Source organism: Bos grunniens, chromosome 17 (genome assembly GCF_055505025.1).
Source record: "Bos grunniens cultivar Pamir isolate PY7600 chromosome 17, Bosgru_T2T1.0, whole genome shotgun sequence".
Classification (NCBI taxonomy): Eukaryota; Metazoa; Chordata; class Mammalia; order Artiodactyla; family Bovidae; genus Bos; species Bos grunniens.
The window spans coordinates 48,818,326-48,839,090 of NC_141181.1; the positions used below are offsets into that span (position 1 = coordinate 48,818,326).

The window sequence follows — 20,765 nt, forward strand, 5'->3', positions numbered from 1 at the left end:
TATACGTACCACATCTTCTTTGTCCATTCATTGGTTGATGGACTTTTAGGACCGGCTTCCATGTCCTGGCTATTGTAAATAGTGCTGCAATGAACACTGGGGTACTATATATACAACAGATAACTAACAAAGACCTGCTGTCTGTCTAGCACAGGGAACTCGACTCAACACTGTATAATGGCCTATATGGGGAAAGAATATGAAAAAAAATAGATATATGTATGCTGCTGCTGCTGCTGCTAAGTCGCTTCAGTCGTGTCCGACTCTGTGCGACCCCATAGACGGCAGCCCACCAGGCCCTGCTGTCCCTGGGATTCTCCAGGCAAGAACACTGGAGTGGGTTGCCATTTCCTCCTCCAATGCACGAAAGTGAAAAGTGATAGTGCAGTCGCTCAGTCGTGTCCGACTCTTAGCGACCCCATGGACTGCAGCTTACCAGGCTCCTCCGTCCATGGGATTTTCCAGGCAAGAGTACTGGAGTGGGTTGCCATTGCCTTCTCTGAGATATATGTATGAAGTGAAGTGAAATCACTCAGTCGTGTCCAACTCTTTGCGACCCCACGGACTGTAGCCTACCAGGCTCCTTGGTCCATGGGATTTTCCAGGCAAGGGTACTGGAGTGGGTTGCCATTGCCTTCTCCAGGAGATCTTCCCGACCCAAGGATCGAACCCGGGTCTCCCGCATTGTAGGCAGACGCTTTACCGTCTGAGTTACCAGGGAAGCATAGGTATAACCAAATCACTTTGTTGTACACCTGAAACTAACACAACATTGTAAATCAACTGTACTCCAATAAAATTTTAAAAAAGGTAGTGTCTAAGGCAGGGATTCTCCAGGAAAACTTTCTTTTGGCAGGACAAAATGGTAACTTTCCTTTTATATTTATTTAAAAAATCAAAAAAGATTTTTTTTAATGGTAACTATCTTAGACCAGCAGATGACATAGTCTCCATGGAAACTTATTCAAAAGCAGCCACAGACAATATAGAGACAGATTTGAAAGAATGAAATTTTGCCATTTGCATCAACGTGGATGGACTTGGAGGACCTTATGCTAAGTGCAATACAGCAGACAGAGAAAGACAAATTCTGTATGATATCACTTATATGTGAAATCTGAAAAATACAACAAATTAGTAAATAAAACAAAAAATAAGCAGACTTGCAGACAGAGAACAAGCCAGTGGTTACCAGTGGGGGCAGGGGTAACAGGGATAGCAGGACAAAAGGATTATTATGGGTATATGAAATCATGCGTGTGAAACTTTTGAAAACCACAAAATATTATAGAATTTAAAGAATATTTTCTTCAAAAAAATTTTTTTAAAAAAGAAATAGATTTGAGTGTCATGTTTCAATGAAACTTACTTACAAAGCAGGTGGTAGGCTGAATTTGACCCAGTGTTTCTAATTTGCCTCATGGAACAGTGGTTTCAACGGCTGCCCCATGGTTCAGATGCACGCGGCCGGTGTGTTTTATATTTTATTTTTTGCCCATTGTAGTTTTCTTTTTTATTACATTTGTTGCCAACATTGAAAAACCGATGACTTTTACGAAATTTGAGGCATCTCTTGAAGGTGTACCAATCCTGAACTCACATTTATACACGGCCATAATTCTTTGCGATCCCATGGACTGTAGCCTGCCAGGCTCCTCCATCCATGGGATTTTCCAGGCAAGAGTACTGGAGTGGGTTGTCATTTCCTTCTCCAGGGGGTCTTCCCAACCCAGGAACTGAACCCAGATCTGAGCCACCAGGGAAGCCCCTATAATTGGCAGGAGTTGACCATGGCTGCCCTTCCAGAAATGGGCTTGTCTGATTTACCACTTCGCTCACTTAAATCACCCGCTTGGTTACTGTAGGTACTTGGGTCTGACTTACAGTCCACAGCACACTTGATGACAACAAGGCTGGCATGATATCAAATTAAGAGATGGAAATGGGAAAGTTTAGTGAAGCCAGAAAGGTTGTGAACACAAACCAACCCACCAGACCTCTTATTTCACCAGGCTAACTTCTCTTGGTGAACAAGACGCCCCCACGAAGTTTCCACCAGCTCAATCCAGATGACTAATGGAATCACTTACTTTACACATTTTTCTTTCTGGCTGTGCCACCTGGCTTGCAGGATCTTAGTTCCCCAACCAGGGATTGAACCCCAGCCCTGGCAATGAAAGTGCTGAGTCCTAACCCCTTGACTGCCAGGAAACTCCCTGGAATCACTTACTTTGATGACCTCCTCATCTGTGGACTTGCATTCCACGGACTCCGAGATATCTGTCACGATACTGTTCTCCTCCACGGTGACCACCTTGATAGGCATGGCAACTGTCTTTCCCGTGAGGATGGCGGTGTTCAGGATCTCAGTGTCCTGCGGGAAGAAGGAGACATACCTGGGTCAAGGGAGCTATTTGGTTCTCTTGGAGACTAGGGGAAGCCTTCCACGGTGTGTGCCTCTCCTCGTTTAGACAAGACATGGCCACAGTTACCTTAGGAACCCGGGCAAAAGGGTTATAGGTGTCCTGCTTGCTAGACAGAAGATCATCTTAAAGTCAAGGACTCTATGTGCTGACCTGAGTGGCAAGTTCAAATTGTGTATTTTGGAGTTTTTTAGAGGAGTCAAATTTGTGGTTTAAAAACTTGATTTAAAAATGAATATTCAACAGTCTTATGGACACAGTGGGGCGGCAGGTGGGGTACGAATTGAGAGAGTATCATTGAAACATATATATTACCATATATAAAGTAGATAGCTAATGGAAAGTTGCTGTATAACACAGGGAGCTCAGCCCGGTGCTCTGTGACAACCCAGAGGAGTGGGATGGGAGGTGGGTGGGATGGAGGGGTTCTTCCCAGGTGACTCAGTAGGTAAAGAATCCACCTGCAATGCAGGAGACACAGGTTCAATCCCTGGATCAGAAAGATACCCTGTTGCAGGGCATGGCAACCCACTCCAAAATTCTTGCCTGGAGAACCCTGTGGACAGAGCAGCCTGGTGGGCTACAGTCCACAGGGTCGAAAAGAGTCGGACATGACTGAAGTGACGAAGCATGCATGCATGGCTGATTCCTGTTGATGTACGGCAGAAACCAACACAACAGTGTAAAGCAATTATCCTCCAATTAAAAATAAATTTAAAAAACAAAATAAAAATGAATGTTCAAAACAGAGTCTGCAAGGCACAGCATGGGGATTTTTAGTATACTTGCTCATTTCTTGTTACGTCTGGGTGAATTGTCTCATTGTAATAAAGCCTGTCCTCTTTGTAGCCTATTCTCACAAATAAGTTAAATTTTTGTTTGATCAGATCCAGGTGCAAAATCTCATGATAGATTTGTAGAAAAAAATCTGGGACGGCAAGAAGCGCAAGCGCAGCCGCAAGGAGAGCTACTCCGTGTACGTGTACAAGGTGCTGAAGCAAGTCCATCCAGACACCGGCATCTCGTCCAAGGCTATGGGAATCATGAACTCCTTCCTCAACGACATTTTCGAGTGCATCGCTGGCGAGGCATCGCACCTGGCGCATTACAACAAGCGCTCGACTATCACATCCAGGGAGGTCCAGACCGCCGTGCGCTTGCTGCTACCTGGGGAGCTGGCCAAGCACGCCATGTCCGAGGGCACTAAGGCTGTCACCAAGTATACCAGCTCCAAGTAAAAATAATATGCCTAGCCGCTGTTAAAGGAGAAGGCAATGGCACCCCACTCCAGTACTCTTGCCTGGAAAATCCCATGGATGGAGGGCCTGGTGGGCTGTAGTCCATGGGGTCGCTAAGAGTCGGACACGACTGAGCGACTTCACTTTCACTTTAGAAAGATAACCTGGTGCTAGGTGTTTCACAATTTACTTTTAGTTTATTTGTGATTGTCTTCCTAGTTTTCAACCATGACAATAAAAAAAATATGATGCAGAGACCAAGTAAAAGGCACACATCAGTGAGGTTTCAGTTGTAAGCAACAGCAGTTGCCTGGCTACTTTGTGCAGGAAAGTACTGTGGAAGGTGGAATCACCAAGATGCCCATGTTCCAGTCTCCAGAACCTGTATGTCTGTTGCCTTATATGGTAAAAGGGACTTTGCAGTTATGATGAAGGATCTTGGGCTTCCATGGTGGTTCAGCTAGTAAAGAACCTGCCTGCCAATGCAGGAGCCTGCCAGGCTCCTCTGTCCCTGGGTTTCCAGGCAAGAATACTGGAGTGGGTTGCCATGCCCGCCTCCAGGGGATCTTCCCCACCTGGGAATCGAACCCTCATCTCTTGCATTTCCTGCATTGACAGGCAGGTTCTTTACTCCTGAGCCAGCGGGGAAGCCCCAGATACTCACTACAAGAGCAATCAAAGAGTTGGGTAATTTTTACCCCAAATGCCCATCATCACTGCTACATCTTGGCAACTGGCTTCCTTGCTTTGTGTAGCACACCAGTCTTCTCCTGTTGCCCCACTGTGGCCCATTCCCTTGGAGGTCTGGGGGCTCTGCTTTACCCTGTTCATACTGACTTCATGCAAAATGATTAGCATCACACCTCTCGTGTGTCTTATGATTTGCAAAGTGATGAAGAAAACGCCTTCTCTCTTAAATCTGTAGGCGCTGCCTACTGGCACTTGTTCCATCCTGTTCCCTATGGTCAAACGAAGATGAAAAGGGGTCTGTGACTTTGGGATGGCTATTGGCACCTTTTACCTCTGAGTCAATTTCTCCCCAAATCCCTCTCCAGAAATGCTGCTCTACTTTGAAGCAGGAGATGCAAGGAAAGAGATTTTCTCAGTTCTTCCTCCAGGGAAGCAATTGACACAGAAGTGACCTTTTGCATTAGCTAAGTGCACAGCTGAAAGAAAGAGCCCTCAGTTACAAAGGGGAGTGCCAGCCTCTCTTCGACGCTGGTGCCCACTGACCCTCTGCCATGTCTTCTCTTGGGTCCATGGGATTCCTGGAGCTGGAGTTGGAGCTGCCATCTGGGAAGCTTGGGTCCATGGGATTCCTGGCGCTGGAGCTGCCATTTGGGCAGCTTGTACATTGGCTATTACTGATGCCAAGAATACTGCAGAAATTCCCCAAGTCCATTTTCAGGTTCATTACAGGTAATGTGCTCAGAGTTCAGTCTTAACATTTTCTTTCTGAGAATGGTCTTTGGCTAATGGCTTCATTAAAGCAGCAAACTCCCTCGTGGATTAATTGTGATTAGCTTGCTAATGGTCGCTGCAGTTTCTCTCTCTCTCTCACACACACATGCACACACGGTCTTTCACCTGAGACTTCCTATCCCTACACTGAGTTACACCAAGATTAACACTGGTGGGTCACTAGATATTTTTCGTGAACCAAGATCAACTTCAGGAGCACAAATGAACAGTCACAGAAATGCCAATATTTAAAATGGATAACCAACAAGGACCTACTGTATAACACAGGGAACTCTGCTCAGTGTTATGTGGCAACCGGGATGGGAGGGGAGTTTGAGGCAGAATGGATACATGTGTATGTACGGCTGAGTCCCTTTGTCCACCTGAAACTATCACAAAGCTGTACTCCAAAACTTAATGAAAAGTTAAAAATAACAAAAATGCCAAATGAGTGAAGAAAGCATTGATCTTTGGATAACCTGGTTAAGCCACAGGGATGAAGTTCCTTGTATTTAAAAATTCCTTTCTAATCTAAAAAAATGATACAAAATGAGCTTATTTACAAAACAGAAATAGATTCACAGACTTAGAGAATGAATTTATGGTTATCAGAGGGAAACGGTGCGGGGAGAGATAGACTGGGAGGTTGGGTTGGACATGTACACACTGCTATATTTAAAACAATCAACAAAGACCTACGGTAGAGCACTCTGCTCTATACTCTATAATAACCTAAATGGAAAAGAATTTAAAAAAGAATAGATACACTGAATCACTTTGCTGTACACCTTAAACCAACACAACAATCTAAATCAAAGATACTTCACTATAAAATAATTTTTAAGTAAAAGAAATAAAGAAAAAGACTCCTTTCCTGATCAACCGCTTTGGTGAGTATTTGTTACTTGGTGGGCATGGGGAGTCTGGAATCCCAGATTCTACACTATGCTTTAATTTTCTATAGAGCCTTCATTATACTCTTATTGTTTGGATCTTGGTTTCTTCATTTTACAAATTAAGGGATTAGACCACATCATCCACGTCTCTTTCCACCTGTCAAATCCTACATAACCATGAAGATCCACCAGCCATTTAATGAACCCTTACTGTGCACCCAGCATGCTCTTGTCACTGGGTTATAACACAGTGAACCAGAGTGATAAGCCCCCATCCACACAGATGTATGGGATGGTGGGGGGTGGGAGGCACAAGCAAGCAGGCAACCACAATATTGGGTCTGTCAGGACTTTCTCATTCAGATCAGATCAGATCAGTCGCTCAGTCGTGTCTGACTCTTTGCAACCCCATGAATCGCAGCACACCAGGCCTCCCTGTCCATCACCAACTCCCGGAGTTCACTCAGACTCACGTCCATCGAGTCAGTGATGCCATCCAGCCATCTCATCCTCTGTCGTCCCCTTCTCCTCCTGCCCCCAATCCCTCCCAGCATCAGAGTCTTTTCCAATGAGTCAACTCTTCACATCAGGTGGCCAAAGTACTGGAGTTTCAGCTTTAGCATCATTCCTTCCAAAGAAATCCCAGGGCTGATCTCCTTCAGAATGGCCTGGTTGCATCTCCTTGCAGTCCAAGGGACTCTCAAGAGTCTTCTCCAACACCACAGTTCAAAAGCATCAATTCTTCGGCACTCAGCCTTCTTCACAGTCCACCTCTCACATCCATACATGACCACTGGAAAAACCATAGCCTTGACTAGACAAACCTTTGTTGGCAAAGTAATGTCTCTGCTTTTGAATATGCTGTCTAGGTTGGTCATAACTTTCCTTCCAAGGAGTAAGCGTCTTTTAATTTCATGGCTGCAGTCACCATCTGCAGTGATTTTGGAGCCCAGAAAAATAAAGTCTGACACTGTTTCCACTGTTTCTCCATCTATTTCCCATGAAGTGGTGGGAACGGATGCCATGATCTTCATTTTCTGAATGTTGAGCTTTAAGCCAAGTGGCAAAAATCCAACTCAATTCAGTCTAAACAAAAAGGCGACTTATTGCCTTGTACAACTCAAGTATCTGAGGGAAGATATCAGCTTCAGGTATTGCTAGAACCAGGTTCTCAAAACAAAACTGCAATTAATTCCTACATCTCTCCATCTCTTGACTCTTTCCCACTGTTTGGTTTCATCAATTAGTAAGCTATTTCTGTATAGTAGACCTCCAGCTACATTCTCCATGGCTCAAATCTGTGTTCTTCCATCAAAGAACTCAACAGCAAAAAACAAACAAAATCCCCAAATAGCCCAATTTAAAAATGGGCAAAGGACCTGAACAGACAACTCTTCAAAGACAATATCCACATGGCCAACAGACACATGAAAAGATGTTTAACATTACTAACCAGTGTAAATCAAAACCACAAAGAGATATTACTTCACACCTGTTTAGGTGGATATTATCCAAAAGTCAAAAGATGACTTGCTGGTGAAGATCTAGAAGAAAGAAAACCCTTATGCACTGTTGGTGGGAGTGTAAATTGGTGCAGCCACTGTACAGAGGGTCTTCAGAAAATTAAAAATAGAACAATCGTGTCATCCAGCAATCCCATTTCTGAGTATATACCCTAATAAGAAGAACTCACCATCTTGAAGGGTTATCCACACCCCTTGTTCATGGCAGTATTATCCACAGTAGTCAAGATATGGAAACACCTGAGTGTCTGTCTACAGATGAACAGACAAAGAAAATGTGGTATATATGTATACAGTGGAATACTAGTCAACATCAAAAAAGAAGAAAATCCGGACCTCCCTGGTGGTTCAGTGGTTGGGAGTCTACCTGCCAATTCAGGGGACCCAGGTTTGATTTCGGGTCCGGGAAGATTCCATATGTCTTGGGGCAACTGAGCATATGTGCTGCAAACTACTGAGGCTGCTCACTTGGAGCCTTGCTCTGTAACAAGAGAAGCCCGGGCACTGCAACTAGAGAAAGCCTGCGTTCAGCATCAAAGACCCAGTGAGAACAAAAATAATATAAATAAGTTTAAAAATTGAAAGAGAAAATACTGATATTTGTGATAACATGGATGAAACTGGACGATGCTTTGCTAAATGAAAAAAGTCAGACACAGAAGTCAAACACTGTGTGATCTCACTTATATGTAGCATCTGAAAAAAAAAAGTTGTACTCATAAAATCAGAAAGTAGACTGGTCAGGGGCTGGGAGTTTGTTTATAAGATGGATAAGTTCTGGAGACCACACGTACAGCATGGTGATCATAGCTAATAACATGTATCGAATACTTGCAATTTCCTAAGAAAGTAGATCTAAAGTGTTCTCAATGTGCATGCCCATGCACGCACACACACATGGTAACTATGTGAGGTGATGGATGTGTTAACTGCTTGATTGTGGTTGTCAGTTCACAATGCACACATGTACTAAAACCTATACCTTATAAAAATGTACTATGGAATATTACTCAGCCATAAAAAGAATGAAACGATGCTACTGGCAGCAACATGGATGGGCCTAGCGAGCCAAGGACAGAGGCTTCAGGAGAAAACAGAGCTTCTGACACCCTTATCTTGGATTTCTGGCCTCCAGAATTGTGAGAAATTAAAGCTCTGTTGTTTAACCGCCCAGTCGTGTATTTTGCTACAGTAACCCTAGAAAGTAAAATATGTCCTTTAGCATAACCTGAGAAGGGGTCCTTGATACTTTGGAGAAGATGTATGGATTCTGTTAGCATAAAATCACAGAGGAGTGATGTTGAGAGGCAGCCAATGTTTGTGTGTCTGGAGGGTATTATACTCCAGGGTTCCTTGGGTTGTGAATCTGGAATTCTGGGAGAGAAGAGAGGAGAAAAAATACCCAGTGGGTATGGGCTTGAGTCACTGAAGAAGAACCCTTGGCTGCCTTTCCAAGGTGGGCCTGGTGCCTTTGAGGGGGTGGGAAATGAAGAACTCCCACACCATCCTCGGATTCTTGTGAGTGAACAATTTTCAGGTTGGGTTGTATTTTTCTGGTTTCTCCTAATTACGGACATAGCTGTGGGATTACTGAAAACAACAGCACACAATGCAGAAGCAAGGGGATGGTGAGGAACCAGGCATGGACTGGGCACAGTATCCTGGTCTGACTGTAAAACTCTTCTGTCCTCTCCCAGAGACTTGGAGAGATGCTGTGCTGGGAAGGAGGGAACCTTTCCTGGCGAGTTAAAAATATGTGTGCGTGCACGAAACTGACATTGCAAGTTACAGATACGGGGCTGATTGCTCCCCACAAATCCTTTTAGAGTCGAGGCCAACTTGCAGCAATATGCCCGACACACTATTTATTTTAATTAATTAATTAACTGAGTTTTGGCTGCCCTGAACCTTCATTACTGTGTGCGGGCTTTCTCAACTCACAGTGTGCAGGTTTCTCGTTGCAGTGACGTCTCCTGTTTTTCGAGCACAGACTCTAGAGTGTGGGCTCAGCAGTTGTGGCACACAGGCTCAGTTGCCTCGTGGCATGTGGAATCTTCCCCAACAGGGGTCTAACTCAGGTCCCCTGAATTGCTTGGCAGGCAGATTCTTAACCACCGGACCACCAGGGAAGTTCCCCGGCGCACTATTTAAACACCTACAGTTGTGGGTTTTCTAAACCCCCAGCTGGACCTGGAAGAGTTCATTTTGTGCAGGACCAGCCAGGAGCAGGTGCTGCCTGCCTTCATCCTCTACATTGCGCTGCTCTGGAGGCCAGGCTGCGAGCTGCCTTTTCTCCAGGCCCCCTGAGGTATGAGATGCTCAGCATCAATGAATGGAGCCCTCCCTCTTGAAAGTAGGTGGGTGTACACTTCCTGTCCCCCAGCACACATCAGATTCCACTCATCAACACCGTTCCAGAGCCTTGCAGAACGTGACTAAGACAGAACTGTTACCTGGACACTTTTTGTGTTATTAAATGTTTGTTCTCTGCTTTTATTGGTTTTTTTCCCCCTCTCTCCGCCCACTTCTGTCAGGAACCAGAGAACGGCTCTGTGTTTCTGAAAAGAATCAATCAAGTAAGGTACTTTTGAATCACTGTCATTTCAAACTTGAAAAAACCTGGAGGCTTCAGAGAAAATGCACTTTGTTTGATTTGCCCTCATAAATGTAAATTGGTTTGGCCACTTTCTGCAATTTTTTTTTTAACAAATTGTGGAGTTTTAATTTTTAAATAAATTGAGAAGACAGAATTGCTTCTGAAGGGTTGAAAAAGTTGAGGGTGTGTGAACTGATGGAAAAGATAAGTTCACAGACTTCCTTGGCAGTCCAGTGGTTAAGACTCCATGCTTCCAATGCAAGGATCACTGGTTAGATCCTTGATCATAGAACTAAGATCTCACATGCCATGTGGTGCAGCCAAGACAAGAAAAGTCCAAACGGCCAGGGGATGGGGTACTTATCCCAGGAGTGGGTGTGAAATGCCCAGAGGCTTCTCAAGGAGAGAAATAAGAAGAATGAAAATGTGTGATGTCCACTCAGTGCAATATTACTCAGTTGCAAAAAAGGGATGAAGTGCTGATATGTGGGACCATGCGGATAAACCTTGAAACACGTTAACTGAAAGGAGCCAAACACAAAATGACACCTATTATATGATTCCATTTATATAAAATGTCTAATTTTATGCAAATGCCTATTTGCATAGGCAAATCCACAGAGATGGAAAGCAAACTGATGAACTGATGGTTGCCAGGAGCTTGGCTGGGGCGTGGGGGGGTGGTGGTGGGAAGGCAGACTGGCTGCTTGAAGAGTATGATTTTTATTTTAGGGTGATGGGAATGTTCTGGAATTGTACAGTGGTGATGGCTGCACAACCTTGTAAATATATTAAGAACCATCCACTAAAGACTTTAAAATGGTACATTTTATTCCACTCCTGGGTATTTATCCAAAGAAGAGAAAGTATTCATTCAAAAAGATACACGTGCCCCAAATGTTCATAGCAGCATTTTTACTAATGCTACGATATGGAAGCAAACTAAGTGTCCGTCAACAGATGAATGGATAAAGAAGATGTGATACAAACACAAACACACACAAACAATGGAATATTAGACATAAAAAAATGAAATTCTGCCGTTTGCAGCAGCACGGATGGACCTAGAGATTGTTAAACTGAGTGAACTAAGTCAGACAAAGACAAATATTTTATGTTACCACTTACATGTGGGATCTAAAAATGAAACAAACTAATGAAGATAACAAAACCAGAAGCAGACTCACAGATACAGAGAATAAAGTATTGGTTACCAGTAGGGAGGGAAAAGAGGGAGGGACAGTATAAAAGTAGGGGAGTAAGAGGTACAGAGTATTAAGTATAAAATAAACTATAAGGATTTACTGTACAACAAAGGGAATATAGCTAATATTTTATAATAACTATAAACAGAGTACAACCTTCAACAGTTGTGAATCACTATGCTGTATATCTGAAACACATGATATTGTATATCAACCACACCTCAACAAAAAAATTAAAAATATTAAATATAGAAAATAAATAAACAATACCCTATAGGTCTGTCAAAAAATGGTGCATTTTATACTTATTGTATAAATTCATTGTATGAATTACATCTCAGTGTGTTAGTTGCTCAGTTGTGTCTGACTCTTTGAGACCCCATGGACTGTAGCCCACCAGGCTTCCCTTCTCCAGGGGATCTTCCTGACCCAGGGATCAAACCCAGGTGTCCTGCTTTGCTGGTGGACTCTCTACTGTCTGAGTTACCAGGGAAGCCCACTTTAAAAAGAGAAGGAAAAGTGTATGGGAGATGGGTTAGTACCAATTTACAATGCTGTGTTAGTTTCTGGTGTACAGCAAAGTGATTTAATTATATATATATTCTTTTTCAGCTTCCCAGCTGTCTCAGTGATAAAGAATCTGCCTGCCAAGCAGAAGACATGGGTTTGACCCCTGGGTCAGGAAGATCCCCTGGAGGAGGAAATGGCAATCCACTCCAGTGTTCTTGCCTGGAGAATCCCACGAAGAGGTCATGGCCAGGCTCAGACCTAGTTTTGCTTCTTGGCTGTCCATGTGGCCTCAGATAAGTCGATCCATCCATCCATCCTCCGTTCACTCACCCCAGAAAAGAGACCAAGATAAAATGCATTTTCAGGTCAAGGACCAGATGCCTGGCCTTCTATACTGACACTGGGGGTTCAGATCTCATGAGAGGCTGAGGATGAGGCAAGTTTAATCTAAAATATTCCAGAAGGTATAAAACAACCTCTCTCAAGGGAAATCCTCCTACACTGTTGGTGGGAATGTTAAGTTGGTGCAGCCACTTTGGACAACAGTATGAAAGGTCCTCAAAAAACTAAAACTAGAATTGCCATGGGGTCCAGTAATCCCGCTCCTGGGCATCTATCCAGACAAAACTACAATTTGAAAAGTTACATGCACCCTTATGTCCATAGCAGCCCTATTCACAAGAGCCAAGACATGGAAGCAACCTAAATATTCATTGAGAGATGAATGGGCAAAGAAGATGTGGCACCCATGTATAGTGGAATACTACTGAGCCATAAAAAGAATGAAATAATGGCATTTGCAGCAACATGGACGGACCTAGAGAGGATCATACTAAGTGAAGGCGGTCAGAAAGAGAAAGACAAATGTCATATGACGTCACTTATGTGTGGCATCTAAAGCATGACACAAACGAACCTGTCTATGAAACAGAAACAGAGTCATAGGCATAGGGAATAGCCTGGTGCTTGCCAAGCTGGAGGCGGGGAAGATGGTGGTGGGAGAAGGATGGATGGGGAGTTTGGGATTAGCAGATGCAAAACAGTATGTGTAGGATGGATAAATAACAAGGTCCTATTATAGAGCACAGGGAACTGTATCCAATATCTTGTAATAAACCATAATGGAAAAAAAATGAAAAAGATTGGTGGTGGTGTATCGCTCAGTCATGTCTGACTCTGTGCGACCCCATGGACTGCAGCCCACCGGGCTCCTCTGCCCATGGGTCTCTCCAGTCAAGAATACTGGGGTGGGTTGCCATTGCCTCCTCCAGGGGAATCTTCCCGACCCAGGGATCAAACCCATGTTCTTCTGCTTGGCAGGCAGATTCTTTACCACTGAGCCACCTGGGAAGCCAAAAAAGTATATATATATATATATATATAATTAAATCACTTTGTTGTACACCAGAAATTAACACAACATTGTAAATCAACTATATTTCAATAATAAAAAAGAAAACAATCTCTCTCAATGAGTATGTGCCTGGGAGTCATTTAGAAGTATAAACAGCATTTAATAATAATAATTTTCAAAAAGGTCCCATTTGGGGAGCGCTGCCTACACAACAGGCACTGCTAAACGCATTCATCTCTACTACCAGCCCATGAAGCATGTAGTCTTATTTTGCCTGGTCTTACGCATGGGGGTGCTGAGGCCCGAGCTGGTTGAGTGCCGTGTCCAGGGTACACAGCCCCGAGGTGGCCTGGCCAGGTTTAAATGTGGACCTCCAGGGCTGAGACATGTGGTCTCTCCTCCTGCTCGACACTGAAGAGCTAGCACATGGAACAGAACTGCCTTGGTTCTGTCTCTGCTCTTTCTTTGCTGTGTTTTAAATTCTCCAAGTGAAGTCAGAAAGAGAAAAACAAATATCGTATACTAATGCACACATATGGAATCTAGAAAAACAGTACTGATGAACCTATTTGCAATAGAGATATGATTAGGACTAGAGATGCAGATGTAGAGAGTGGACCTGTGGAGACTGGGGGCAGGGAAGGAGAGGGTGGGATAAATTGACAGCGTTGCATTGGCATATATATATATATATATATGAGGGGCTTCCCAGGAGGCGTTTGCGATGAAGAACCCGCCTGCCAATGCAGAAGAAATAAGAGAAGTGGGTTTGACCCCTGGGTTGGGAAGATTCCTTGGAGAAGGAAATGGCAACCCACCCCAGAATTCTTGCCTGGAGAATCCCCATGGACAGAGGAGCCTAGCTGGATACAGTCTATCAGGTTGCAAAGAGTTGGACACGACTGAAGCGACTTAGGACCTAGCTAATTGACATTATTGCATAGCAGAAACCAACGTAACATTGTAAAGCAATTATCTTCCAATTTAAAAAGAAATTTAAAGACAAATAAAAAACTGATTAACCATGCTAAAATAAATAAATAAATTCCCCAAGCATCAGTTTCCTCGGCTGTGAACCTGGGGAATCATTAAGGTTGTTGTGAAGATTAAATCAGGTCATGTTTATGAATGGCCTGTCAGGGCTTGGAACAAAGTCCTAGCTGACTAAAAGGGTAGTTATTAAGCACAAATGTGAAATGTCTGGGTTGAGGCAACTGGCAGATGGAGAAAAGTCAGCACGTCCTCCTGAAACTCTCTTTTCTCTACTGGCTTTGGAGGGAGAGGCATAGAAAATATAATCAAATGAATATAAGACAGTACGTAGCAAGCACGTGAGCACATTGCCTAGAAGAACAGACACGTTAGCACTTGGGGGTGTGGAGGTGACTGCAGATGACGAGTTTCATGCTTTCCCCGAAGAAGGCGGCTTAGAGTGATTCAATGACTAGGACAGTCTATGGTTTACCGATTCACTGTCACACACTGTCAGGGCCGAGATAGACATTGCAATTGTGTATTGCTTCTTAGAATTAAAGACAACTTAACCGAATTCACTTACATTTTTGCAGGGAGAGGAGATATCTATGGGCGCCTTACCCCCGATACCTTTCTTGGCATGGTAGAATTTTACTGTCTGATCAACAAGATCCAGGGGCCAAATTCTGCCCATGGTCGATTTTTTATGTGAACTGGTGAGCCAAGAATGATCTTTACACTGGTCAAGGCTTAAAAAAAATACACAGAAAGAAAATATACCAGACACTGTACTTGTCTCTGCAAAACCTAAAATGTTTACTCTCTAGCCCTTTACAGAAAAATTCTGCCAAGCTCTGAACAAGAGGATCATTTTCCCCAAATGATGGGGCTCTCGTGTTCCCAAGGGTGTTTCCTAACCCTCTGGTGTTCAAGTCTTTCTGCTTTGTAGAACTAAGCATGCTTGTAGGTGCCACCTCCTGCCATTACCCTTACAGTTTTGTTTTCCTTCAACTGTTATCTCCGCTGATTCACTTTGTTTTCAGCTGCAGCTGACCATCAGCTCCGCGACTGGCATGGAAGCCTGGATTCTTGGCACAAACTGGATGGATCTGCATCTGGCAATAATTTTCATTGTATGTGGGAGACCCTGGGGCTTTGAACCCACAAGAAGGATGGCCCTAGAGCAGGGAAGCTTGTGTTAAGCAGGAAGAGGTCTTTGAATCAAGTTGATTTTGTGTTTTCTAATGTGCAGTCATGATTAGTTTTTCATGGTATGATAGGGCTTGGTTCTCTGCACACGCTTTTAGCTCAAGGAGGGTGAGTATAACTGCTTGAAAAATAAGAAACCCCTACAATTGATCTTTCCAGACTTGAGCATGGTGGATAACATTACAAACGACTGCTTCAGAGGGAAAAGTGTATGACTAGACACACATACAGAGACTCAACGAGTGGTTATCAGTGGGACTGGGAAGGGGAAAAGGGAGGGGCAATATAGGAGTACGGGAGTAAGAGGTACAAACTATTAGGTACAAAACAAGCTAAAAGGATATATTGTACAACATGGGGAATAAAGCTGATACTTTATAATAACTATAAACAGAGTATGGAACAACTGACTGCTTCAACATTGGGAAAGGAGTTTGTCAAGGCTGTGTATTGTCACCCTGCTTATTTAACTTCAATGCAGAGTACACCATTCAAAATCCTGGGCTGGATTAATTCCAAGCTGGAATCAAGATTTCTGAGAGAAATATCAACAACCTCATGTACACAGATGATAACACTCTAATGGCAGAAAGTAAAGAGGAACTAAGGGTCCTCTTGACAAGGGTGAAAGAGGAGAGTGAAAAAGCTGGCTTAAAACTCAACATTCAAAAAACAAAGGTCACGGCATCGAGTCCCATCACTTCATGGCAAATGGATGGGAAAAAAGGTAGAAGCAATGACATATTTTATTCTCTTGGATTCCAAAATCATTGTGGACGGTGACTGTGCCCATGAAATTAAAAGATGCTCGCTCCTTGGAAGAAAAGCTATGACAAACCTAGACAACATATCAAAAAGCAGAGACATAACTTTCCCAATAAAGGTCCATATAGTCAAAGCTATGGTTTTTCCAGTAGTCACATACAGATGTGAGAGTTGGACCATAAAGAAGGCTGAGCACTGAAGAACTGATGCTTTCGAATTGTGGTGCTGGAGAAGACTCTTGAGAGTCCCTTGGACTGCAAGGAGATCAAACCAGTCAATCCTAAAGGAAATCAACCCTGAATATTCATTGGAAGGACTGATTCTGAAGCTCCAATGGTTTGGCACCTGATGAGAAGAGCTGCCTTGTTGGAAAAGACCCTAATTCTGGGAAAGACTGAAGGAAAAAGAAGGGGGTGGCAGAGGACGCGATGGTTAGACAGCATCACTGACTCAGTGAACATGAATGAATAAACTCCAGGAGACAGTGGAAGACAGAGGAGCCTGGCGTGCTGCAGTCCATGGGGTCACAGAGAGTCGAATGTGATACAGCGACCTAGTGACTGAACAATAAATAAGTGGAGAATAACCTTCAAAGTTGTGAATCACTATGTGGTACACCTATAACATACAAAACTGCACATCCACCGTACTTCAGTATAAAACGTATTCAAAAAATATGTATTTTTTGAGGAGCCTCCATACCATTCTCCAAAGCGGCTGTATCAATTTACATTCCCACCAACAGTGCAACAGGGTTCCCTTTTCTCCACACCCTCTCCAGCATTTACTGTTTGTGGATTTTTTGATGATGGCCATTCTGACCGGTATGAGGTGATACCTCATTGTAATTTTGATTTGCATGTCTCTAATTATGGACCTAGAGTCTGTCAATACAGAGCGAAGTAAGACAGAAAGAGGAAAACAAATACTGTATATTAACACATATATGTGAGATATAGAAAAATGTTACAGATGAACCTATTTGCAGGGCAAAAGTAGAGTTTTGGACGTACAAAGCAAACACGTGGACACGAGGGGACGGGCAGTGAATTGGGAGATTGGGATTGACATATATACTCTACCATGTGTGAAATAGACAGCTGGTGGGAAGCTGCTGTATAGCACAGGGAGCTCACCTTGGTGCTCTGTGATGACCTAGGGGATGGGATGGAGTGGTGGGGGGAGGTCCCAGAGGGAGGGGATATATGTATACATATAGCTGATTTGTGTTGCTGTAAGCAGAAACTAACACAGCATTGCAAAGCAACTATACTCCATTTAAAAAAAAAAAGTATGTGAGTAGGAAAAAACCCATGGTTTCTTCCTCCATCTTGGCTGAAATGCAGTGGGTTGGGAAAACACACAGCACAGTTGGAGGAAGATTTGAGGCAGCTGGAAGCTCCCCCAGCTCATGTGGCAGGTTCTGGGAAGATCAGTCTGTGAGAAAGAGGTCTTTGGATTTCGAGAGAGAGAGAGGGAACAAATGTCCTGTTATTGGATGGCACCTCTGGAAAGAAGCAAGAGACGGTGGTTGTCTGTTATGACTATAGAGAAACAGCAAAGATCTCTGGACCCCAGTGGTGGCTTGAAAAAGGCAGAGGATAGACACATAAATTGAACAGGTTCGGAGGAAAAAAGCCCTAAAGTATTGTAGCCAAAAGGGGTTAGCTGGTACTCAATACCCATTATCTTCCTTTTCTTTGGTAACTGAACCATGAATTTTTGGCAGGTGGAGTGGGGAAGAGTACCCACCTCAGAGAAGTCTAAACTCGGTCTCTCTTGCCACTGGGGGTGACCACGGAATAGGGTTCAAGACCAGGGAAGCCCCAAAATGATTCTCAAAGTGTGGTGTCTGGACTAGTAGACTCAGCATTATTGGGGGACATGTTAGAAAAAAAAAAAACTTGGTTGCCATCCAAGATACACTTAGTTAGAAACTCTGACGGTGGAGCCCATTCAGCTTTGTTTAAAGTCTCTCCGGATGATTCTGATGCTGTTGAAAAGTTTGAGAACCACTGTTCTAGTTTAAATGCAAGCAGCAGCAATGTTCTGCAACATTTTTGGAAATTTGTTTAATGGGAGCTGGACTAGGTACGTGATATGTTCTTTTTGCCCTTTTCCTTCTTTCTGCTACCTGGAATACACATGCAATGGCTGAAACACTAGCAGCCATCTTGGGCCATGAGACAAACTTGAAAATGAAAGCCACCCACAGCGGATTGTGGGGTAGCAAGACAGGAGCAGTCTTAATCTCTGATGCCTAAGGAGTAGTCTTAGACTTACTTAAGTACCTGAGATAAACCATGTTTCAGCTACTAGTTTTGATTTTTTCCTGTTATACTGAACCCAATGCTAATCCATGTAGATATTTCTTTGTATGCTTGAGATGGTGAACAAAGATTATTCACTATACTTGCACACAACATTTCCAGTTTTGTAACCAGAAGGTGACTCCATGGCAAGGGAGCTAGATGGCTTGCACTTGGAGAATGGCAGGGAATGGTAGCAATCCTATTGTTTCTGCCTGGTGGTGGTGGGTACAAGGCTGACGACAGGGCTATTATGAGAGAAGGGCCAAGCAGAGATAGACAATTCAGTGTTAATTTACAGCACTAGGAATATTACTCTAAGAGGGCGCTTCATTTCCCCAATTCAAGGCGTCCTAGTTAAAATGATGCATGGTAGCCCAGCAGCCATGCTGATTAGTGAGCGTGCTTGAAATGAGGGTTCTGGATTCAGGGCAGATGAGCCCAGGGAAGTGCCATCTGATTAACAGGCTGACTTTGTTAGGTGTGACCAGCTATTTACATAATCCTGTGATGAAGAATACATTATGTACACACACACAGGCATTGAAGGGGCGGCCTCTGGAAATTCCTCCCGCTAACGTAATTTTCCCTCTAACCAGGCTGAGTGCAGACACCCAGCTCTGTGGCAATTTTTCTCATCAGGGAGAGAAGAGAAACCTTATTACCGGTTGGTGTGTGAACCGCAGGCCTGATGGAGTGGGCTAGATTGGACTTGCTGACCAACTACACTGCCTGTTTCTCTCCCATTCCTAATGAAATGATCCCCAAGAGTTCTGTGCGATTTTGGAGGGTAGAACTGATTTTTAAAATGCTCCCAGAGATGCCAATGGGGAAATGCATGGCTGATGGGGAAACAGAAAATAATATTCTCATCATTTCCACTTTGCAACAGCTTTGGGATTTCCAAGGAGCAGTGAGGGCCGGGAGGTGGAGAGGTCAGGAAAGAGGAGAGGGTGTCTCCCAGGGGAAAGCTTTCTCTTCCTAACATTCCAGGGAGCAAGAGAAAAGGTCTCCTCCATCACTGACCCCACAGGTCCACCCACATTCTCCTCTGTCATCTCTTTGTCTTCACTTTGCAATTCCTTCTGGAAATCTCAGCACAATGGTCTCATGCAGCAGACCCCAACCTTTTTGGCACCACGGACCGGCTTCGTGGAAGACGGTTCTTCCACTGATGATGGGGAGGGGGATGGTTTCAGGATGATTCTAATAAGGAGTAAGCAACCTAGATCCTCGTATGCGCAGTTCACAGTAGGGTTCACACTCCTCTGCGAATCTAACATTGGTGCTGATCTGAACAGGAGACTGAGCTCAGGTGGTAATGGGAGCAATGGAGAGTGGCTGTAGACACAGATGGAGCTTCACTTGCTAACCCACCGCTCACCTCCTGCTGTGTGGCCCAGTTCCTAACAGGCCAGAGACTGGTACTGGTCTGTGGCCCGGGGGTTGGGGGCCCCTGGTCTAGTGGACCAACGGCAGGTCCGTGTCCACAAACAGAAGGTATCTCAGCCCAGTGTTGAAATGCAGAGTGCAGCAGGGGGCTTTTGCAGCTGAGCCAGAAGAGCCTACTGGCTCGTTCACAGGTCCCAGGGGATGATCATAAATAATCAGACCTGCTTGTATTTATTGGGCAACTACAATGTGTCAGGCATTCACAGGAAACATCATCATCATCACCATCATCATTTATGTTTATGTCTGTGTTAATTTTCCAGGACCCTTCTTTAAAAAAAAAATTAAACTTGGGGTATAGGTGCTTTACAACATTGTGTTAGTTTCTGCTGTACCATGAAGTGCATCAGCTATATGTATACATATACCGCCTCCCTCATACCTCCCAATCTCATCCGTCTAGGTCATCACAGAGCTTCCTGTGCTCTACAGTAGCTTCCCACTAGCTAGCTATTTTACACATAGCAGTGTATACATGTCAACACCATTCTGCTAATTCTTTTCATCCCCCCATTTCCCCTACCAGCGTCCACAATGTCTGTTCACTACGTCTGCGTGCTATTCCTGCCTTGGAAATAGGTTCATCTGCACCATTTGTCTAGATTTCACATATACGCATTGGTTTAGTTGCTAAGTCATTTCCGACTCTTGTGACCCCATGGACTGTGGCCTGCCAGGCTCCTCTCTGTCCATGAGGATTCTCTAGGCAAGAATACTGGAGTGGGTTGCCAGTTCCTTCTCCAAGATATACGCATTACTACACGATATTTGTTTTTTTCCTTCTGACTTGTCTCTGTATGACAGTCTCAAAGTCCATGCATGTCTCTACCAACAATCTAGCGGTGTTTT

At 43.9% G+C, this 20,765-nt stretch overlaps 1 protein-coding gene across 1 annotated transcript in view; it reads right to left on the reverse strand.

Annotated features, from left to right (window-relative positions):
- The window catches only part of TMEM132C (transmembrane protein 132C), a 453,869-nt gene that overhangs the window by 35,850 nt on the left and 397,254 nt on the right, over positions 1–20,765 (reverse strand). Inside the window, exon 5 of the mRNA XM_086345975.1 lies at positions 2,231–2,374. Coding sequence (XP_086202101.1) covers positions 2,231–2,374 — 144 coding nt within the window. The remainder of the gene's footprint in view (positions 1–2,230; positions 2,375–20,765) is intronic.